Here is a 24,648-nt window from a genome sequence, read left to right on the forward strand (position 1 = left end):
TTACACTCGGGTCCATGTTTGGCAACACCTGAAAAAAGTCAAATTGAAAATAGAATTTAGTTTGACCGTAAAAGACCCTTGCCAACCCGTAAAATAATTTCCGTTCCCATTTTACCTTCAAATGCTTTCCGAAATTTATTTACTCCTCATGCACTCCTTTCACACACGCACCAACCTCATTTCAGCTCCAACCCATGCACCAACCTTAACTCAACCACAGTCCAACGCCAAGCTCCGGCCGCCTAGCCAAGCTAAGGCCACCAACCTCAACTCAACCCATAGTCTGACGCCAAGCTCCGCCTCCACTGCCACCCAGATTGCGTTGCCCCACCGCCTATATCGCGCCGCCCACCCAGACAAGCCAAGGCCAGCCAAAATTGCGCCACCTAGACAAGCCAAGGCCAGCCCAGATCGCGCTGCCCCACTGCCTTCCTCTTTTTCTCTATTCTTCCTCAAATCTTCTTTTCCCTCTTGCTCAATGTTGCCGATTTGGCCGCCACTGACCACCAGCCCACTTCACTCCACCCCCAAACCCATCCAATTTGGCTGCCGCCATCCTCCATCCACACCGATATCTCTCTTTCCGAATCTATCTCTCATTCCCTCAATCTCTCCCTCTTTCTTGCTCTTTCTCCCACTGATATATCATGTATATGTTTTGAATATGTTTTTATTTTGATTTTTGGTTGTGTTAAAAGTGTATATATATTGAAATTTTGTATTATGAAATTTGTTTGGAAGCTGAGAAAATGGCTCGGAAAATGTGAGAAACTTGTAGGAAAATAACATTTTCAGAATGTAACCAAACGCTTGAAAATATTTTCTAAAATAATTTTCATAATGCAACCAAACACTTGAAAATATTTTCTTTTCCTAAAAATATTTTACACTCGATGTAACAGTTTAAAAATGGTGTAACTTTTTAGAGTTACACTAGGTGTAACTTGAACCCCTCTCTCTCTCTCTCTCTCTCTCTCTCTCTCTATATATATATATATATATATATAATGGTGATTCTGAAACGATCTAAAACGGTACGCCGAAATAGGCTGGTACCGAAATATTCCGTTTCAATAGACAAACCGAAATGGGCACCGAAACGGTGTTCATAACATTGGTAAAATGTAATGTTCCCAATTTTTTTATTTGATATAAATTTGAATCCTAATATAATTAAGTAAAATTTTATAATGGTTATATAGATAAAATTTTTATTGAATTTTACCCAAAACAAGGTGGGAAAAAAAAATATTTTCACTTCATTTTCTCTTGGATTTTGTGCTAAACCAATTGAAATGGATTGTGTTGTGTTAACCTGCTTAATAAACGAGTTGTATTGTTAGCAGTTAACATAGTTATTAAATGAATTTAAATTCAATAAGGATGTGGTGTAAAACACCATCCAATTAAATAATGCTACATTAGTATTTCACAAACATTTTACAAATTGCTAAATAGAGATGGCCACACACAATCAATTCTCCTCAATACCTATATGTATTCTCTCTCTCTCTCTCTCTCTCTCTCTCTCTCTCTCTCAGATTAGGCCAATCACCATGGCTACCTACTCCCCTCCCCTCCCCCCTTTGCTTTCACCTCTGCCACCTTCTCCCTCACAAAATCAATCGTTTCCTCTTTAAACCCTCCATCTTCTCCGTCGTTGTCAACCTCCTTCAAACTCCAAAACTCCCTCAATCTCTCTTTTCCATTTCAACCCATGGCTAGAGTTGCTTCAAACTCAATCACTCACCACCATTGGTGGTGGCCCAGAGACTCGCTTCTCTTTTTCACTTACTCATTTTCTCTCTAATCAACTCTCTCACTCATCAGAAAATCCTTATACCAATATGAAAATCTAATTTATCAGCGAGAGGCAGTAGAATCCAATGAGAGGTGGATGCACGATAGATCCAATTTGAGAATTTGGGAGTTATCTCCTTGGACGACAGCAGAATCTAGCAAGAAAGTGAGAAGATTTGGGTTTGGGTGAGTTGTGATTGTGTGTCACTACTTATTCACTCATGTGTAATAATATGTAATATGCTGATATAGTCTACTCTTATTAAAAGGTGTAAAATATGAGTTTTACGCTCCATCCTTACTAAATTTAGACTCTTATTAAATAAGTCGGGTTGGTGTTCATCTATTCAAGGCATTGTGCTTAATTTGGGCCTCAATCCCTTGTTTCCTTCTTCATCCAAATCTCAGGACATTTGGATTGGGCCTCTTTCTATGCAGCCAGGTTTTTGGATAGAAACTAAAAAAAAAGAAAAAGAAAAAAAAGAAAAAAAAAAGATTCGAAATGCTTAATGGTTAAGTCAATAAAGAGCCCGTTTGGATAGGCTATTTATAAAACCTTAACGCACGTTTTAGACAAAACGTGATTTGCCAAATCGTTTGGCTCCAAAAAATCAGCACGTTTGCCTTTTCAAAATCTAGATTTTTCACATTTACAAAACACTCTGAAGTTTTGCCTTTTTAGAAACGAAGATGGGCTAACCGCTATTTTTTTCTTCAGAAAATCAAAATAGCGCCAATACGGTAAAAAATAGCGCCAATATGATAGGAAATTACCAGTTTTATCCCTTCCCCCATGTATATCTCCTCCTCTATTTTCTCAGTCAGTTTATATTATAAAATTTTTACTTGTTTACCCTTAAAAAAAAAAATAGGAACAACCTCAAAAAAAAAAAAAAAAAAAAAAAAAAAAAAAAAAAAAAAAAAAAAGAAAAGAAAAGAAAAGAAAGAAAGCTCAAACCTCACGGTTCTCACGGTTCCTCCCACAGAAATCTTCACTAAAATGGCCGATGACTGGGCTCATTCATCTTCACCAAATGCTCAAGCCTTAGATAAATGTTAGATCTACCATTGATAATCAGTTTGCTTAGGAAGAAAGGTTATAGAGGAAGAGATGTGTGCTCTGATCTATTTGTTGTATGAGAGACTAAAAGGTGAGATTCTCAAAAAAAAGAGAAAAGATACAGAGACAAAGAGGACGGGAGAAAGACAAGTTGAGAAGAGATCAAAGTGTTTGTGTTTCTTATTGAGTGGGATGAGATAGAGATGAGATCTTTTATATTTTTAAACAAAAAAATTCCATAGCCACACACCTGTTTTCATGTTACTTTGACATGTATTTTGGTTTTGAAAAATGTGTTTTAGACTACTTGAATACCTGCTACTTTCTCAAAAAAAGGTTGAATACCTACTACAATTTCAAACTTTAATTTATGTATTTTTTTTTTAATGAAATAAACTTTACTTTTTGAAGGCTACGGATGAATAGAATATCTTGTATATTAGTAGTTTGGTTAATATATTAATAGTTTGGTTAATTATATTAGTCAATTACAAATTTAACAGAATATCTTAAATAATTAGAGGGTATTTATTAATCTTTGTAGTAAATTATGAGAAATATTTTCTAATCTTTAATCAAGATATATTTTAACATCTTTAAATATTGTTTTTGTTAAGATTGTTAAAATTTACCTAATTATTTTATTTATTTTCATATTAATTAATTATTAAATTAATTATGACATCATCACAGTTTGACCACTGTGAGGAATAAATTTTTCTTTTTATTAGATTATGTAATTTTTACTTGTTGAGGAATACAGTGAAAAAAATTTCTTAAATCGCCACTGCCTCCATGTATATTTTATTAGATTGTGTAATTAAAAAAACACCAATTAAAGGAAAAATGACAAAATAACCTTAACAAAATAGTTAAGTTCTTTTTAAAAATTTACATTCCAAACAGTTATTTTTAAAACAGTTTATCCAAACACTTAATATAACTTTAAAAATAAAAAACACATATTTTTGCATTTTTACCGAATACTTATCTGAAGTTTTTAAAATAACATTTTAAAAACGCTGATTTTTTTAAACACACCTATGCGAACAGCCTATGCCCAAAGTCACTAACGAATCTCGTGTGGCTTTATAAACTTCCGCGAAGAAACATTTGAACCTGTCTCCAATTTCCTTCACAGTTAAGCAACCAAACCCATTCCATTTGATACGAACCCCAACTCCACGGACCCGACCCGAATAAAAACCGGGTTTCACCGTCGTCGACAAGCATGATCGTGACGAACACTCCGGCGGCGGACCTCGCCCTCACGAACCTCGCTTACTGCTCGCACGCCGATCTTCATGGCTTCGCCGTCCCCGGCACCAAGCTCCACCTCGCCTCCATCGCCGATTCCTTTGTTCTTTCTCTCTCATATCCTTTTCTCTCATTTCTTACTGCTCCTTATTTCGCTCTGAAATTTTGTTTCATCATGCACATTTCCAATTCTGATCAACCTTGATTCTGATCCTTTACAGTAGAACTTCTTGCACAAGCTAAGATTTGCCATATCTTATTTGCTTAGATGTAAATCCGAAAAGTCGCTTTTAGAATTTGCTCTGAATTTTGTTGATTTCGTGCATAACTAAGATTTGCGTGTAATTTTTGTTAAGATTGATGGCTTTTTTTTTTTTTTTTATTATTATTATTCTTGTTTTGGTGGCCTTAACTAAGAGTTGATGATGATACTGCTCACGAGAGCGTACGAAATGGCCACATAGCTCTAAATGCGATTCAGCGTCGGCATGCCAGGGTTTCATCTGGTGATACCATATCGGTTAACAGGTCAGAGCTCATTCGATTTGATACCACCACCACTACCGCCGCGGCCACCATCGCCGTCTTTTTTTTCTTAGTATTGTTTCTAATTGTTGTGTGTGGTTTGTAATTTGTTTTAGATTTATTCCGCCGGAGAATTTCGACCTGGCATTGCTTACACTTGAGTTGGAGTTTGTGAAAAAGGGGACTAAAAGTGAACAGGTTATTATAGACTTTCAGTCAATAATCTTAAGTTTTAACTTCATGGAGGGTTTTATTTTATGCTTGATAAATTGGTGTTCTCTTTCTTTTTTGTTTTTGTAGGTTGATGCTGTTTTGCTTGCTAGCCAGCTTAAAAAGAGATTTATGAACCAGGTAGAGTTTATATGTTTATGACTTATTGTTCCATTTTGTGTTTGGTAATTTTACTTGGTTGCGCGTGTTGGCTGTAATTGATTGAGGATTTTGAAATAAATGGGACTTTTTAGGTACTTGGGGGTTTCTCTTCTGCTACCTGAATTTGCGCTTTAGCGTTGATGTTTGATCACTAAATGCTAATAAAATGAAAAAGGGTAATTTGATCAGATGGCTAAAAGGTGGGTCGTATTTAATGATATAGAAATGTAGTTAGTCATGAGAAACAACATTGCCATTTTGTAACTAGCTGGGATGAGGAAGTTGTGATGGATGGAAAGTAAGATTGGAACCGTTAGAATTAGATATGTAGTAATTGGCTTGTCTTGGGTTATACCTAAATCGATTACAGACTTGCTCTATGGCTGGTGGAATTGGTTGGGGAAGCATTCGTCTCAGATTTGGAACTTAGTCTCGTTGTGCATCCTTTGGTGTATTTGGAAGGAATGAAATCGGAGGACTTTTGAGGATTTTGATAGCTCCAGTGATCAGATGCTTGCTTCTTTTTATGGAACTCTTTTTGATTGGTCTCGGGTGTGGGGACTCACGTCTAGTGATTCCCTCCCTTCTTTTCTTTGCTCCCTTTATCTTTTGTAATTTTTTTGTTTTTTGGTTTTCTTTTATGTTTTTGTCTTGTTTTTTCTAGGTTTGCTCTATGTTCTTCATACATAGAGTAGCCTTTCATTTATATATATCATTCTTACTTATCAAAAAAAAAGAAAAGAAATTCTTGTGGAAGAATAAGAGTTCCCATGGATGGTTATTGTGTTAAACGAAGCCATCAAGTGTGTTAGTAAGGAGGGGATTTAAAAAAAAAAAAAAAAAAAAAGTTAAAAAGCTAGAAGACAAGGGGAAGGAAGGCTGAACAGATCATGGATTCATGAAGTGAGAGTTCTCATAATTTTGTTAGTAATTTGAGCCATTTCACTTGATAAAGCTGAGTGGTAGAAAAGGATTAATGGAGGTTAGCAGTCTTGTTGAGTTGCTATTTATTTCTATTTAAGTGCGTGTGAGCCATGTTCCCACAAAAATTGTAAATATTTAATAAATGTTGCTATCACATGATTAGGTTAAAATCAAAGTTCTTGCTTATTCAAATTGATGAAATTTTAGTAATTAACTGGGGTCTTAAGCAATTGTATTTGAATCTGTATTTGATTGCTGAAAATAAAGATGCTTCTTTATACTTTAAAAAAAAAAAAGGATGCTTCTATATCTTCTATGGTGAGTGTAGGAGGGAAGAATGGCTCCTGCTATTGGAATATGAGATTTATTCATAATTTTCATGATTTGGAGATGGAGGGGGTGTATTCTCTAATGGATTTGTTTTATGATAAACTGCCCTTTGTTGGAGGGCACTGATTATGTGATATGGATACTGAATAGCAATGGTGTTTGATCGTACTATGAACATTTTAGAAATGCTAGCTGGAAGCTTTTTACAAGGAGATGCATTTGGTCTAGTTACGTGCCTAAGAAAGTATCATTCTTTGTGGAGACAGCATTATTGTATAAAATTTTGACTATAGACAATCTTATAAAGAGGAATATACCATCGGTCAATTGTTGTATGTGTAAGGAAAACAATGAATAGGTGGATCATCTTTTGCTACACTGTATTGCCAACAATGATTCAGTGGATTTCCTTTTGCTACCCTGTTAAGTTGCCCACAACTTATGGTCATTTCTTTTATCAGCTCTTGAGATGTGGAGAGTGATGCCCTAAAAAATGATTGATGTATATTGTTGCTGTAATGGGATGTATGGGAGACATAGGAATGTGTCATGTGGAATGTAACCCCTATATCTTATGTGGGTGTTTTGGAGGGAGCAGAATTGCTGAATTTTTGTGTGGAGAAATCTTTTATTGAGCTTGAGTGTAATTTTTTGGGCAGTTTATGTTAATGGCCAACTATGCTTTGGGGATCTCTTGAAACATGTTAATTGAGTTTATGCATCATTTAAGCTTATTACTGCTTTTGAGCTTCTTTTTTTTTTTTTTTTTAATAAAAGATTCTTTATTACTCACAAAAACAAAAGAATAGTTCTATTTCAAGCCCCTCCTCACCAAACCCACCCCCCCCACCCCCCCCAAAAAAAAAACCACAAAGCCCTCAAAGAGAGAGAGAGATGAAAAAGAAGGAAAAGCTATGTCCTAGTATGCTTCTTGCCCCACCTCTTTTTTCCCTAACAGGAAACATATGAGACGTGTATTAATGTTCCCAATGTATTTATAGGTGTTGCCTGCCTTATTTTCTTCCTAAATCTTTTTGGATGATATCTCTTCAAGCTGTGGATTATTGTTCTTGTTGTACGCAGGTAATGACAGCAGGACAAAGAGTGTCATTTGAGTTTCATGGAAATAACTATATTTTCACAGTCAATCAAGCTGCCGTAGAGGGGCAAGAAAAATCTAGTACTATTGAAAGAGGGATGATATCAAGTGATACATACATTGTCTTTGAAACATCAAATGCGAGTGGAATAAAGGTATATTTCTGTATTTGATTGTGTACTAGTCTTTATACGCACACATATTTTGTTCTTGTTTTGAATTTTTTCTTATTGGTAAATACACATGCAATAGTGGGTCTTGAACTCATTACCTCTAGGAGGAGATGCATTTGAGCTAGTTCCCTTTGGCTTCTTTCTCCACTTATTCCACTTAGCTATCCTATACTGGTTAGGTTTAATTATATTGAATTGGTGATTAGTTTGCTATCCTAGCTCTTGGGCATGAGCATAAAATGCTTTGCTTGTAAGTGGTGAACTCCCTTGGATTACCTGGCAACTAGTTCTGGCATGTGGGTCATTTGCTCTTTAGGTTTTGCTACCTAGAGGCAAATCCAAAGGGCTCTTCTTTAGAAAAGTTCCCTACATTATATAAAAAAATTGTTTGCTATCCTAGAGTTTAGTATAATTATACGAAAAACTTTCTATATACATAATGCCATTGACAAAATTAACTTCAGGTATTTTGTTTGATGTTCATGAAATTTTTTCCATCATTTGTTTGTTTGCATAATTAACAAATCAATGCTATTAGATTGGTGGATTCTGTACCTGATATTTCTTTTATGCTTAATGCATGCTGGAGAAGGTGCTGCCATGTCAAATCAGTCAAAATATCTTTTACACTTGCATCTCCCCTTAATTATTTACCTCTTCCTCTGTTGAACAGAACATGATCAGTGTAGCCTGATAAGCATTTATACAGATCACAGTTGCTCAGAGTAATTATAGGCTGATCAACTTGATGTCAAACATTAAATCCAGTAACTTATATTTTGACTTGCAGATAGTCAATCAGCGTGAGGCAGCCAGTAGCAACATCTTCAGGCAGAAGGAGTTTAATCTTCAATCACTTGGTATAGGTGGCCTAAGTGCAGAGTTTGCAGATATATTTCGAAGAGCCTTTGCTTCGCGTGTTTTCCCTCCCCATGTGACAAATAAGTAATATTTTCAATTTGTCATTTTTGCATTAATTCTTCTAGTCTGTTTTATTTCCATAACATGCTCTTACCTGGAAATTTCTTCATCTTCTAGATTGGGGATTAAGCATGTGAAGGGTATGCTGCTCTATGGGCCTCCTGGTACTGGCAAAACACTTATGGCTCGTCAAATTGGAAAAATGTTGAATGGAAGGGAACCAAAGGTTTGTATATGGTTTATTTTATTTATATGTTTTTCATTCTTTCACCAAATGATAAAACTTATAGCTTTATGAGGCTAACACCTTATCATTTTCCATCTTTAGAATTAAGAGTTTTTTTTTTTTTTTAACCTCCCCCCCGTCCCCGTAAATGAGAGGGAGAGTTGAGCCATTAAAGGTTTTTTTATTTTTTTATTTTTTAATAAGTAAGAACCAAAGAAAGTTTTAATAAATGTTTCTTGTCAGTAACAATATAGTAATATTAAGTATAAGACAAATGATTTTGATAATATTTTTAGACCTTGATGAAATTATAACTAGTGTTTTCTCAAGGCTCATAAGTTTGTATTCTTATTTACATGGCCTGCTAATCTTATTAAAAAATTTAGTGTTGTCATTTTTACTTTGCAATGAGCAAAGAATTGATTTGTTCTATACATTTTGTTTATTGTAATTCCATAATTTCGTTGACCTAAAGACTTTGAGTTCATCTTTTAAAACTGGTGTATGAAGTTTCAAAACAAGCATCTAATGCACGAAATTGAGTAGAAATGAAACTTTTTAACTATCTCTAGGTTGGTAGTGTTGCACTTGAATTGGTTTAGTAATTCAAAAAACAAATATCAAATGTTTAAGATTATTTCTAGTCTTGTTTGAGCATAGACCATGAGTTCACTTACTATTTGACTGACATTGAACTTTATTCCATAGACATACTAATTTATCCTGAAATGATGACCACAATGAATTGTACTCTTTTTCTTTAATTTGTAAGCAGAAATGCTTCTCAGGCACATGATTGACACAAAATCTCATGAAGATATATCTTATATGAGAAGGCAGGCAGCGTCATCTCTATTATATTTTCTTGCAATGTAAAACCTAGTGCACATCCACCCATCCACTTTTGGTTATGTCATGGTTTAAATATCAATAGTCACTGGGTCTTTTGGTGTGCTCAATTTTCATTTGAGCATATGCTCACTTGCTAGTGCATACTTTTTGTTTTGATGCTGGAACATTGTTTTCGGGTTCCAAAGCTAACTAAACATGTCTGAATTCTTTCTATTATAGCAACAAATTATTATTAGTATTCTATGCTGTTTTAATTACTTAATGTTCATCATTGTGAAGATGAAGTAATTTTTTATCAATAAAATTTCTATTACTTATAAAAAAAAATAAATTATAAGTATTCTATGCTTCACATTCTATAAGATGGTGAAAATCTATTCTTGCAGTTTATGGACCATCTTTTTTATTTTTTACCCTTTTTGTGACAAATTGTTACAGATTGTTAACGGCCCTGAAGTTTTGAGCAAATTCGTTGGTGAAACTGAAAAGAATGTTAGGGATCTATTTGCTGATGCTGAGAATGATCAAAGGACTCGAGGTAAGGGAGATATAGCAGGTGTATTCCTAGGTTGGTCTTTTGGTGATCACTAATGCCATCATGTTCTTTTCCTTTTCAGGGGACCAAAGTGATCTGCATGTCATAATTTTTGATGAAATTGATGCTATTTGTAAGGTACATGATTCTTCAAATATTTGTCAACTTTTTTTTTCCCTTCCTGTAGATTGATAGTGACATCAATTTGTTGCTTTTGATTGACACACACACACACACACACACACACACACACACACACGTATATATATGCATGTATGTATAGTTAGTTAATTAGCATTTTCCTCTGACTAAATCTATTGTTCTTGAATGTCCTGGAGTGTCATTTATTTGAATATCTAAGGTGTGCGGAATCTATAGATTAACTTCCTTATGCGGTTAGAAATGCTTTGTATAGTTTCATAACTCCTTATGTTGTCTTAATGAACAATAATGACCATTCCAAGAATTGGGACCCTGAGTCAAAGAATCAGCCTAAGTGACATAGTGCTAAGAGTTGTAGATGAGTAGGCCTTTGGACATAAAATATATTTATATATGTGTATGTGTATATATTAACTTGAATCCTAGTTCCCTTCTTGACCTCTAAGCGAACATGCTATTATTAGTATGATTTTAAAAGCTACAGCACAAGAACACATTGGTAACACCTACGTGGTTAGATTTCCACCTGAGGTCTGCATTGTTTAATATGTCAAAGAAACAATGTCAATTTTTAGATTTAAGGTTGTCTGGTTATGTAATCCAAGTTTTTTAGTAAATGGAAAGAGCTCAATGCATGTTCTCATTTTGCATTTGCAGTCAAGAGGTTCAACTAGAGATGGTACAGGAGTTCATGACAGTATTGTGAACCAGCTTCTTACAAAGGTTAGTTAGCGGTTCAATTGCTTTTACAATCTTGCAAATCAGAGTGTTTCTCTGCTAATAACTAAAAGACTATTTACTTTTCAGATTGATGGTGTGGAGTCTTTAAATAATGTCTTGCTTATTGGAATGACCAACAGAAAAGATTTACTTGATGAGGCCCTTTTAAGGTCTGTTTCTCTCCCTCTTCTGGGTTGCGTAACTGTCCATGCAACCTTAAATTGTTTTATGTCATGAAAAGCATGGATAGCAACTCCTAGTTAACATTGATGTACATAGGTTGTATTAACTACTAGTCAACATTGGACTCTAAATCAAAGTCCAATATATTTTATTTATTTATTCCTGCCAATGAGCTCTAGTTCAAACTGCACTTCCTTGCAAAATGCGAGGTGGAGGGCGAGATCATGGATTCAAAACCTGTTGGGTGCATGTGTAATTACCAATAAAATTCATTTATTAATTTGTTTATTCTTGATTTATAGACCAGGACGCTTGGAGGTTCAAATTGAGATAAGCCTTCCTGATGAGAATGGTCGCTTACAGATTCTTCAAATTCATACAAACAAGATGAAAGAGAGTTCTTTTCTTGCTCCTGATGTGAACCTTCAAGAGCTTGGTATGTCTGTTAGTGAGATATGCTTATGATATCTACTTATTCATCTATTATATGGCTTAAGTGACTGTTAAATGGGGACACGATTATATCTAAATTATATTTGCCTCCAGGTTTTGATTGGAGTTGTGTGTGTCTATATATATATATAAATTTATAATATATTGAGAACATAATCGATACTAGAACATTCTTTAGGCTGGCTTGGATAGTCAAACTCATGAAAAGGTATTGCAGTTGTGTGGATCTTAGAAAATTAAAGTACCAAATGATATATAATTCAATTTAATCTAATATCTCCCTTAGACCTAGCCCCAAAAAACCACAACCTTAATGATTTTATAAGTTACAAACAACTGTTAAGTGGTGAAACTTAAGGATATGATATTTATTATTATTATTATTTTTTTTGGGGGGTGGGGGGATTTACCTCTTCCTCTGTTGAACAGAACATGATCAGTGTAGCCTGATAAGCATTTATACACATCACAGTTGCTCAGAGTAATTATAGGCTGATCAATTTGATGTCAAACATTAAATCCAGTAACTTATATTTTGACTTGCAGATAGTCAATCAGCGTGAGGCAGCCAGTAGCAACATCTTCAGGCAGAAGGAGTTTAATCTTCAATCACTTGGTATAGGTGGCCTAAGTGCAGAGTTTGCAGATATATTTCGAAGAGCCTTTGCTTCGCGTGTTTTCCCTCCCCATGTGACAAATAAGTAATATTTTCAATTTTTCATTTATGCATTAATTCTTCTAGTCTGTTTTATCTCCATAACATGCCCTTACCTGGAAATTTCATCATCTTCTAGATTGGGGATTAAGCATGTGAAGGGTATGCTGCTTTATGGGCCTCCTGGTACTGGCAAAACACTTATGGCTCGTCAAATTGGAAAAATGTTGAATGGAAGGGAACCAAAGGTTTGTATATGGTTTATTTTATTTATATATGTTTCAGCCTTTCACCAAATGATATAACTTATAGCTATATGAGGCTAACACCTTATCATTTTCCATCTTTAGAATTAAGAGTTTTTTTTTTTTTTTTTTTACCTTCCCCCCGTCCCCATAAATGAGAGGGAGAGTTGAGCCATTGAAAGGTTTTTTATTTTTTTGTAAGTAAGAACCAAAGAAAGTTTTAATAAATGTTTCTTGTCAGTAACAATATAGTAATATTAACTATAAAGACAAATGATTTTGATAATATTTTTAGACCTTGATGAAATTATAACTAGTGTTTTCTCAAGGCTCATAAGTTTGTATTCTTATTTACATGGCCTGCTAATCTTATTAAAAAATTTAGCATTGTCATTTTTACTTTGCAATGAGCAAAGAATTGATTTGTTCTTTACATTTTGTTTATTGTAATTCCATAATTTCATTGACCTAAAGACTTTGAGTTCATCTTTTAAAACTGGTGTATGAAGTTTCAAAACAAGCATCTAATGCATGAAATTGAGTAGAATGAAACTTTTTAACTATCTCTAGGTTGGTAGTGTTGCAGTTGAATTGGTTTAGTAATTCAAAAAACAAATATCAAATGTTTAAGATTATTTCTAGTCTTGTTTGAGCATAGACCATGAGTTCACTTACTATTTGACTGACATTGAACTTTATTCCATAGACATACTAATTTATCCTGAAATGATGACCACGATGAATCGCACTCTTTTTCTTTAATTTGTCACGCAGAAATGCTTCTCAGGCACATGATTGACAAAAATCTCATGAAGATATATCTTATATGAGAAGGCAGGCAGCGTCATCACTATTTTATTTTCTTGCAACATAAAACCTACTAGTGCACATCCACCCATTCACTTTTGGTTATGTCATGGTTTAAATATCAATAGTCACTGGGTCTTTTGGTGTGCTCAATTTTCATTTGAGCATATGCTCAGTTGCTAGTGCATACTTTTCATTTTGATGCTGGAACATTGTTTTCAGGTTCCAAAGCTAACTAAACATGTCTGAATTCTTTCTATTATAGCAACAAATTATTATTAGTATTCTATGCTGTTTTAATTACTTAATGTTCATCATTGTGAAGATGAAGTAATTTTTTATCAATAAAATTTCTATTACTTATAAAAACAAATAAATTGTAAGTATTCTATGCTTCACATCCTATAAGATGGTGAAAATCTATTCTTGCAGTTGATGGACCATCTTTTTTTATTTTTTACCCTTTTTGTGACAAATTGTTACAGATTGTTAACGGCCCTGAAGTTTTGAACAAATATGTTGGTGAAACTGAAAAGAATGTTAGGGATCTATTTGCTGATGCTGAGAATGATCAAAGAGCTCGAGGTAAGGGAGATATAGCAGGTGTATTCCTAGGTTGGTCTTTTGGTGATCACTAATGCCATCATGTTCTTTTCCTTTTCAGGGGACCAAAGTGATCTGCATGTCATAATTTTTGATGAAATTGATGCTATTTGTAAGGTACATGATTCTTCAAATATTTGTTAACGTTTTTTTTTTTTCCCTGCCAGTAGATTGATAGTGACATCAATTTGTTGCTTTTGATTGATATATATATATATATATATGCGTGTATGTATAGTTAGTTAATTAGCATTTTCCTCTGACTGAATCTATTGTTCTTGAATGTCCTGGAGTGTCATTTATTTGAATATCTAAGGTGTGCGGAATCTATAGATTAACTTCCTTATGTGGTTAGAAATGCTTTGTATAGTTTCATAACTCTTTAGGTTGTCTTAATGAACAATAATGACCATTCCAAAAATTGGGACCCTGAGTCAAAGAATCAGCCTAAGTGACATAGTGCTAAGAGTTGTAGATGAGTAGGCCTTTGGACATAAAATATATTTATATATGTGTATGTATAAATTAACTTGAATCCTAGTTCCCTTCTTGACCTCTAAGCGAACATGCTATTATTAGTATGATTTTAAAAGCTACAGCACAAGAACACATTGGTAACACCTACATGGTTAGATTTCCACCTGAGGTCTGCATTGTTTAATATGTCAAAGAAACACTGTCAATTTTTAGATTTAAGGTTGTCTGGTTATGTAATCCAAGTTTTTTAGCAAATGGAAAGAGCTCAATGCATGTTCTCATTTTGCATTTGCAGTCAAGAGGTTCAACTAGAGATAGTACAGGAGTTCGTGACAGTATTGTGAACCAACTTCTTACAAAGGTTAGTTAGAGGTTCAATTGCTTTTACAATCTTGCAAATCTGAGTGTTTCTCTGCTAATAACTAAAAGACTATTTACTTTTCAGATTGATGGTGTGGAGTCTTTAAATAATGTCTTGCTTATTGGAATGACCAACAGAAAAGATTTACTTGATGAAGCCCTTTTAAGGTCTGTTTCTCTCCCTCTTCTGTGTTGCGTAACTGTCCATGCAACCTTAAATTGTTTTATGTCATGAAAAGCATGGATAGCAACTCCTAGTTAACATTGATGTACGTAGGTTGTAGCAACTACTAGTCAACATTGGACTCTAAATCGAAGTCCAATAAATTTTATTTATTTATTCCTGCCAATGAGCTCTAGTTCAAACTGCACTTCCTTGGAAAATGCGAGGTGGAGGGTGAGATCATGGATTCAAAACCTGTTGGGTGCATGTGTAATTACCAATAAAATTCATTTATTAATTTGTTTATTCTTGATTTATAGACCAGGACGCTTGGAGGTTCAAATTGAGATAAGCCTTCCTGATGAGAATGGTCGCTTACAGATTCTTCAAATTCATACAAACAAGATGAAAGAGAGTTCTTTTCTTGCTCCTGATGTGAACCTTCAAGAGCTTGGTATGTCCATTAGTGGGATATGCTTATGGTATCTACTTATTCATCTATTATATGGCTGAAGTGACTGTTAAATGGGGACACGATTATATCTAAATTATATTTGCCGCCAGGTTTTGATTGGAGTTGTGTGTGTCTATACATACATACATACATACATACATATATATATATATATATAAATTTATAATATATTGAGAACATAATCTATACTAGAACATTCTCTAAGCTGGCTTGGATGGTCAAACTCATGAAAAGGTATTGCAGTTGTATGGATCTTAGAAAATTAAAGTGCCAAATGATTTATAATTCAATTTAATCTAACATCTCCCTTACACCTAGCCCCAAAAAACCACACCCTTAATGATTTTATATGTTACAACCAACTGTTAAGTGGTGAAACTAAAGGATATGATATGTGGGGGTGCTGTTTAATGTGTCCAAAATTGATCACTTTGAAAAAGTTACAGTGATTCTTAAATTGTTTCTTACTTTACTATACAAATACTTTTGACCATGTGTTGAACATTTAAATTGTTGCAATGTTTTGGACTCTAGGAATGATAGATGAAGGTCTTGGTTGATTCAGTTATCTATTTTTGTGAATGCAGCTGCTCGTACGAAAAATTATAGCGGTGCCGAACTTGAAGGTGTTGTAAAAAGTGCAGTATCTTATGCTTTGAATAGACAACTAAGTCTTGATGATCTCACCAAGCCAGTGGATGAAGAGAGTATAAAAGTTACCATGGATGATTTTTTGAATGCACTCCACGAAATAATTCCTGCATTTGGAGCCTCCACTGATGACCTTGAGCGGTGCAGGTATAGTTTTGAGCAATTTGAAAATGCTTTTACCTTTCAGATTTTATTTATTCATTTATTTTTAACTCACATCACAATGTAATGCTCGAGATAAGTCTTCCTTTTGAGATTTTAATAATTTTGACTTAAATCCCTTTGTTGTGGAATAGTTTATGTTGCATTGCATGGCATATATAACTAATTTATTTACCATGTGAGAAATTTGGGATAATGATATTGTTGGCTGTCCAAAAAATTGGGTAACAAATGGTACTCTGTTTCTGCTGAAAGCTTGATTCTATTTACTAACGTGATTTGTAGACTGAATGGCATGGTGGACTGCGGTGATCGAAATAAGCACATTTATCACAGAGCTATGCTACTTGTGGAGCAAGTTAAAGTGAGTAAAGGAAGTCCGCTTGTTACTTGTCTTCTGGAAGGCCCGAGTGGCAGGTATGTGTGGTTTCTCTAATTTAATTGACTTTGTTAATTGCATCTTTTTTGAATCTTTACCCTTTTTGGACAGTGGTAAAACCACACTAGCAGCTACTGTTGGCATTGACAGTGATTTTCCATATGTCAAGATAGTAAGCTCCCTGCCCTATATTTTGGATATTCTATCTTGTTACTTTCAAGGAATTTTTGAAGTCTCTTCTACTGTCCCTTCCATTTATACCTTTTTCTAATTTTTGCTATTTTTTGGGTAGGTCTCAGCAGAATCAATGATTGGTCTTCACGAAAGCACTAAGTGTGCACAGATTGTCAAGGTTTGTCAATTGCAAAGGCCCGTTTGGAAGCAGTTTTTAAATTATAGTTTGTAGTATTTAAGTACTGAAAACTGTGAGGTCCCAAAAAAAAAAAAGTTTGTTAACAATATTTTGCAAGGAGTTTTTAATCAGTCTTCACTTTAGAGGATTTAAGTGCTGAATTTTGAGAACACCTTGGGTAGTTTTCAGTTTTGAGCAACAGTTTTCAAAGTTAGTATTATTAAGATAATAAGGATATATTTTGTAATTGTTTTTTCTCCTTATTTTTTGTTTTCAAAAACAATTTTTTATTTTTGAAACTAAAAAACTTGTTTGGTAACCTAAAATAGACATAAAACAAAAATTATTCTCAAAATTAAATTTGTGAAGAAAACTGAAAACATGTAAAATGCTGTTTTCAATTTTTAATTTTCAAAAGTCAATGAAAACATATATTTAATTTAAGAAATCTATCTCATTTAATGAGTAAGTATTATAATTTAAATCCTAGTAACAATATTTTTATATTTTCTAATTTTTTCTTCAAAAAACTTTATTTTTTAATTTCAACTAACTAAACATATTTTTAATTTCAAAAATACAATTTTTTTTTTTTATATTCCAAAAAACAAGTTTTTAAAAATAAAAAACAAAAACTGTTATCATACGTTACCTAAATTTTTTTCTTACGTATTCCTCTCTTTCTCTCTCCCTCGCAACCCGATTTCTCTCTGCTCTGTTTCTGTCTGTCTCTGTCTCTGTCTCTGTCTCTCTCTCTCTCACACACACACCGTAGAACTCTCAGAGATGGCGGTGGAGCACCATCCCAATCGTTGCTGTGGTGTCGGATCTGGGTATCCAAATCTGACCACTGCCTCTCTCTGTTTGTCTCTCTTGTTCCTCCCTCTGTGTGTTTGCGTTGGATCTCAGTTGAGAACTGAGACTGGGTTGTGATAAATTTTTATTAGATTAATATTAATACCAGTTTTTGGGTGAAAATCTCATGCCAAACAGACCAAGTTTTGTTTTGGTTGAGAAAGCATGTATTGAAAGACAACTTTGCAAAACCCTTTGAAAAGTGAAAACTGAGAACTGGTTTCACTTACCGAACAGGCCCTAAGACTTTGACCATTCTTGGTTGCATTTTAAAAGATTTTTTTTCCCTCCTTTATGGGATAGAACCAGTTCCTAGTCCAAATTGAGATTGGATGTATCTAAGACAAGTTTATACTGCACTTGCAGAGTTATCAATTATTTATTGTATATTTACACTAGAAAGATATAAACTTTTTAATGTTTTTCTTTGGTTTACGTGATTGGGAGGAAATTCTGAAGCCTTATTTATAATGATATTCTTTAATAGGTGTTTGAGGATGCATACAAGTCACCACTGAGCATCATCATCCTCGATGACATTGAAAGGTAAATCCACTGATGTGAATCGAATGAAGCTGTACTACTTTTCTCCAGAACATGTGCCTTAGATGATTTTACTGTAATTGTTGATGCAGGTTATTGGAGTATGTTGCCATTGGGCCTCGTTTTTCAAATATAATCTCTCAGACATTATTGGTCCTACTCAAGCGGCTTCCTCCAAAGGTTTTTCGTTGTTCTTTGTCTTTATTGGCTGGACTGGTCTGATAATTTCCTATTATATTATTATCAGTGAATTTCATGAAGAATAATTCTTTATTCAAATTGTATAATTGTAAGGGGTGGATATATTTTTTTATCGGAAAAGTTAACAGATGCTCTAAAGGCATTGGTTTAGGAAACATTTATAAATACTTTTAATGGGGAAAGAAAAAGTACTTAATTTTTTTGACAACTTTTTATATTTTCAATAAAAGTAGTATCAAAATTTTCCTAAATTGGTCCATTTACAAATGTCCTAAGGGCACCCATTAACTAGACCCTTCACTTATATCTGAATTGAGTGTAATTCATAGGATTCTATTCACCTTTTCAAGATATGTCAGGTATGATAAGATACACTAAATCTGGAAGTGAATATTGATAAATTGATGGGCAAATAAATGACATAAGATGTTCTGCATTGGGTGGTTCACCATCTGTTGAGGTAAATATTTGATATAGCAGCACTTATGAAATAAAACTTTTCACTGGGAAATTTTTTTCTACTTGAATAAACTTCCCAAAAGACTACTTTCACTGAAAATCTCCAATTTTTGAACCGGGAGAAATAACTTTCAACCAATTGAGTCCTTGATGTTTCAATTCACAATCCTGTAACCACCCTCCTTCCCTGTGATGTAAATGCAGTACCTTTTTGGGTCACATCATATATTTCTCTACCTGTCATTTGTACCACAATCTTTAAATCATGTAATGCCCTGTGCTGGAGTGTGCGAGCTATCCAAAATAATTAAATAATGTGATTTCTTATTCGAAATTTTTCAATGAGCACGACACAATGACAGCAATATAGGTATATGTTAAAATGCTTCTATTCTGGTCAGTGAAATTCTCTGCATGATGTAACTGTTTTCCTTTTTAAAAAAAAAAAAAATAGATTGAAAGAATTAGTGGAAGTTTAGTATTCCCTCTATACCAATTTGAATGTCTAAGACCTATCAAAATTCAAAACAAAAAACATGTCTAAGTTTGACACGTCACATATTTAATGAGGAAGAAAGAGCATGCCACTCTAGCCAAAATGCCAAAAGTATTGATTGTTTTTTGAATTAGTAAGGGGTAATATGGGAAGGTTTAGGTGTAAATGCTTGGTTTTTTATTTCTTTTTTTAGTAAGTGTGCACTCATTTTGGGACGTTAAGGAAAACAAGACACTCAACATCTCATGGAGGGAGTGTAATTTCTTTTGGAAAAAATGGTGGCTTTATCTCAAGTTAAATATTTTAACTTGATAAGATGTGAGGCTGATGAGCTCTATCTCAACTGACACCTCCTCCCCTCATAAGAGCAAGTAAGGTGATTAATCCTGTACTCTAAGGGCAGCTTAATCTACTGGGCACCTACGCCTCACAAAGCAGAGGTCGCTAGTTCGAATCACCTATTTCCCCCTCCCCTTTAGGGAAAATAACATATCAGAAAAATTATGCAAAATTGAAATGAAGGTTAATATTATTATTATTTTTACACCTCAGGTTCAAAATATTTTGGTTGATGTATCATGTATGATTTGGATTGTAGGCAGTATGGAAATTCCCTCTCTATGACCAACTGTAGTGCCTGTGTTATGGATGCTGGTAGTTACAAAACCTGTCGAACTAGATATAAATTGTTCACAAAGATGTCAATGGTTTCAAAGTGGTAGCAATTGTGAAATCCACTTTTAAAATTGTTATATTTTCTTTCTGAACTATGGTCATGCTATCTTTCCAGTGACATATTGAATATGTAGTCTCCACTCTTCAAACCCCTCTTAGACACACAACTTCGCTGAGTCTTACCCAGCATGAATGAGGAAAAAAAAAAAAACACTGAATTCATTGTAGATTACAAATTTTGAAAGTGTAGCTAAGATCTGGGATCTCCTCCCCCATAACAGAGTGAAAGGATGAGCACGGGTTCTATCCCTTATATACTCTTTTTTGGGAGCTACACATATGCATAAAATCATAATGCTATTTGATGTACTGGCGGAAGTTGGTCTGGTCAATTGTTTGGGATTATTCAGCCCCATATTGTCACCATCACTTGCTGTACAAAGAGCATATATCAACAGCCTTATGTGTGATATTTTCTGATATCTTTGGGACATGGTTTTCCTTTGGTAGTTATGTGATATCTGACTGGATGAATGGTAATTTTCTGACCTTCCTGAAGTTCTCATTACTAGTTCATTTTGTGTGCTTTGTTGTCAGGGGAAAAAACTTATGGTCATAGGGACAACAAGCGAAGTGGGCTTCTTAGATTCTATTGGTTTTTGTGATAATTTCTCTGTCATTTACAATGTTCCTACATTGAAGACAAGTGATGCAAAGAAGGTAAAATATTTTTGTTGTGGCTCTGTACTTCTGTTCTTGTCCCAGAAATATGGGTAATTGTGGTATTCTTGTTTTTCTGGTTAGCATCAATTTCCATCAATGCTAGTAAATTAAACTAAAGGAGCTAAAGAATAGTGTCATTGTGGTTTATGTAATTGCTTTAAGAGCCTGACATTTACTGATTTTTGTCTAGTAGTTGTGCACTTGCTAAATTGGACATGAGGATGGATGGTGTGGTAATAGTGCACTTCTTAGGCTGAAATGGTCAAATCACCCTTTGTATATTCCGGCCTATATGTTTTGAAGTATTAAATATAATTTAGGAAATGCTGCATGGATTATCATGAATGCAGGGCTGGAATTGAAAATTTTGCATATCATATTTTAAACTTTTAAGTGGGAATAATTATCCTTCTTTTCTTTTCTTTTTTTATTTTAGAAATATTATTGGCTGGGGTCGGCAGTAATGCTGAAATGCATATGCATTGTGCAAGGAAAATGGAGTATATGATTCACCCCAAAAAATAAAAATGGAGTATATGCCTAATGATACATCTAAAAATGGTGCTGATGAGTTGTTTTATGGTTTAACTATGATAAGGCAGTCTGTGTCCATTAATAAATGGGTGTGTTTATTTCACTTTCATTGTGGTAGTGAAAGAAAGCTGCCGTTTAGGGTATGTTTGTAAATTGACTCAGAAATTGTGGAATCTGTATGTAAGGCTTTTACAATTGGAGGTTGGTAAGAATTGATTCATGATTTACAATGCTGGGAAAGTAGGGAGTTACTTCCAGTAAAAATTTCGATAATTTCTCTGCTAAACAGATGTTTGGACTGATCTAGTGGTTTGTGGATGTCATTGTTTCGATTCCTTCCTTGCTTGGTAGTCTTTTGGAGTCTGGATGAATGTTAAGACCCTCAAGTTCATTTCATTACATATATTTCATGAATGCTGAAAGGAAATTTATATTATAACAAAAATTTAGCTTCAAAGTTCAATGTATTTTAATCTACTCTTTTTCATCTCAGGTGCTAGAACAGCTGAATGTTTTTGCTAATGAAGACATCGATACAGCTGCAGAGTCCCTGAATGATGTAAGCTTATACTTGATCAGTCTTTTGTAATATTCCTTGGGTCATTTTAATTTATATTTTTACAACACACCCTGTCTCATAAACTCTGCCTTTACCAATCAAAGAATGGATCAAGAGAAACAAAAAAGAAAATTTTCCATCTCATGAAATCGTAATACTTTCCCTGGAAACTTTACAGTACTAGTTTAATCCATCATTTGTGCTTGTACTTGTTTACCTGAAGTTGACTTGTGTAAGTCATGATGGAACCATACTGACCGAACAGTAAATATTCTGAACCTTGGATATTGTCAACTGTCTTTTCTTTTGCATGGTTTGTTACTGAAGAAATTAGTAGTATGGAAAGGAACTTATTATTATGATCACTCACTTCTTGCTTCTTACTTCTGTTCAATTTCTCCTCATAGATGCCTATCAAGAAGCTGTATATGTTGATTGAGATGGCAGCCCAAGGTGAACATGGTGGAGATTCTGAGGCAATATACGCTGGCAAAGATAAGATTAAGATCTCTCACTTTTATGATTGCCTTCAAGATATTGTCCGATACTAGTTTCTTCACAACTAGTTCTGCACAGATACTACGAAGCAGAAAATCGTTCTCTCTTATTGTTTCTATGTGGTGATATTTTGTATTATTTTCTTCTTGTGAGTTGTGGTATTCTCTAGCTTTTAGGCCTTGAAATCAGAATTTTGTAAATTTCTGCAATTTATGAGGATTGAGAACAGAGAGGACGATTTGAGAAACTATTGTTTATTTTGTAGAATTTCCATATTTTCAGTGATTGCCTTTTCTTTATTCTCATGGTGCTTCTCTCTCTCTCTAATAATTTCCATCGGTCACTGAAGGAGAAAAAGAGGTGGCTTCACGGTCATGGTAAGAAATCCATCCAATGCTAGTAGTCACAGCCGATTTGTTTCCAGCTAAAATCATATTTCGTGAGGTTAAATATGAAATCTAAATAAGCACCCACATTTCTGTGAGAAGGCCTTCGTAAGACATTTGTGTCCACTGCTATTACTTATGATTTTAGACGTGACTTTCAGTTGGTTCAATTGACAAACTTTGTTATCATCATATTAGGATTTAGGACATAAATATGCCAAAAGTCTTTGTAATTCAATTGTCATATTCTATTTTTTCCAACAAAAATGTTTGAGGTTCAAAATTTTCTTCTCCTTTACTATTGAATTATATATATCAATAATAATAAAAAGATTTCCTGTGATTTTCCACTGTTGAATTAATGAACTAAATATATGTATTGAAAATAATGGTCATAACAATAAAGAATCACCCTATAATTTCAGCCATCTCTATTTTAAAGGTCTGTAAATTTGGGGGATGCTTTAGTATTCTTAACTCGGGAATCTAATATGTCTTTTGGCATACTAAATATAATCTATGGAAATGTGATGTCTTGGAATGTAAATATGTGTTTTAATTAGGAATCTTATAAGATTCTTTGGAAATGTGAAATCTCCGTATTTGGTTTATTCCCAACAATTTTATAAAAAATATTTATTTCTAAAACTATCCTATGGTTTATATAATGTCAAGTTTATTATGCATCACTTTATGTATTTTTTTTTTTTTTTTACAAATACATAATAAGAAAATATATGAATCATGAATGAAGTGAAATATCTTAAAATAAAAGTCTAATGTTAACACATAATAATAAATATAATTGTTTAAAAACTATTTATTTTTCATAAAAGACAAAAATATTTCAAATTTATATTCTATATATATCGAAAAGCTGAAATGTAGCATTTATTGTTATTACGCATCAATTGAGCTACATTAGCGTTCATGTCATTATCATTTTTAAATATTTACACTTTCTCTAACCTTTCTCTATCCCTTACCTTTTCATCTTCCCACTACCCACTACCCTCTACCTTAATATCACTTTTCATCTCCCCACTACTATCTACCTTAATATCACTCTTCATCTTTCCCTTCATCTTCCTTTTTTTGTCCTTTCTTATTCACATCCTCTTACTATAAATTTGTCATTCTCTCTTCCATTCTTTACATACTTTTCCCTCACAAAAAAAGGTTCTCTCTCTCTCTCTCTCTCTCTCTCTCTCTCTCTCTCTCTCTCTCTCTCTCTCTCAACTTTTCGGTGGATTTTATTATTCTTGCATCTCTGCCTTAGGTTGATAAATTGTTATGTTCTTTAGAATTCTATATTGAGCTGATGCAATTTAGTTTTGTGATTTAAGTTTTTTTTTTTTCCTCGCTTTAATTGTTAATTTTATTACATGTGTTTTTCTTTAAATTCTTAGTTTGGGTTGCTTTGGATTCACCTATTTAGTTGTTCTATATATGTTATTTTTGTACAACATGGTATTTGTCCTATAAAGTCCCTTTTGGACTTGATACGTTATCTTTTCATTTTATTTATTTTTCCTCTCTTCATGTGCAATGTTTAACTTCTGGCAAAAACTATTCTATTTATATATTTAAATATCTATTTCTTCTTAATTCCAACAGTTTAAACTTTGTATGGGCCATGAGGAACAAAGGGGTCCATAATGCATTCATGTTCTCCTCATATTATGATAAATCTGAGTAGTTGAATAGTATTGTTGTTTAATTTATCACTACTACATATTCTTTCCTGAAAGCTACATACCATCGATCATAACACCAAATAGATATTTCAATGTTCATT

General features: G+C 33.7%; 1 protein-coding gene across 1 annotated transcript; it reads left to right on the forward strand.

Annotated features, from left to right (window-relative positions):
* Positions 1–3,916: 3,916 nt before the first annotated feature.
* LOC112039166 (vesicle-fusing ATPase-like) lies at positions 3,917–22,763 on the forward strand. Its single transcript, XM_065776599.1, has 21 exons — positions 3,917–4,233; positions 4,549–4,645; positions 4,759–4,840; positions 4,943–4,993; positions 7,352–7,522; positions 8,331–8,485; positions 8,579–8,687; positions 13,785–13,884; positions 13,964–14,019; positions 14,675–14,740; positions 14,825–14,907; positions 15,223–15,356; positions 15,965–16,175; positions 16,476–16,607; positions 16,681–16,741; positions 16,862–16,921; positions 18,264–18,322; positions 18,412–18,499; positions 20,748–20,870; positions 21,901–21,966; positions 22,374–22,763. The coding sequence occupies exons 1-21, from the start codon at positions 4,092–4,094 to the stop codon at positions 22,515–22,517; spliced, it is 2,190 nt and encodes a 729-aa protein (XP_065632671.1). The 5' UTR covers positions 3,917–4,091; the 3' UTR covers positions 22,518–22,763.
* Positions 22,764–24,648: the final 1,885 nt, after the last annotated feature.

This window comes from Quercus suber, unplaced genomic scaffold (genome assembly GCF_002906115.3).
Source record: "Quercus suber isolate HL8 unplaced genomic scaffold, Cork oak 2.0 scaffold_137, whole genome shotgun sequence".
Taxonomy (NCBI): Eukaryota; Viridiplantae; Streptophyta; class Magnoliopsida; order Fagales; family Fagaceae; genus Quercus; species Quercus suber.

Excerpts from the sequence above, each read along its gene's own strand:
- LOC112039166 (XM_065776599.1), top strand. The coding sequence starts at position 4,092 with ATGATCGTGACGAACACTCCGGCGGCGGACCTCGCCCTCACGAACCTC. Across the intron at positions 8,486-8,578 it reads CCTCCCCATGTGACAAATAA|ATTGGGGATTAAGCATGTGA; the intron begins GTAATATTTTCA and ends TTCATCTTCTAG. Across the intron at positions 16,742-16,861 it reads ATTTTCCATATGTCAAGATA|GTCTCAGCAGAATCAATGAT; the intron begins GTAAGCTCCCTG and ends TTTTTTGGGTAG.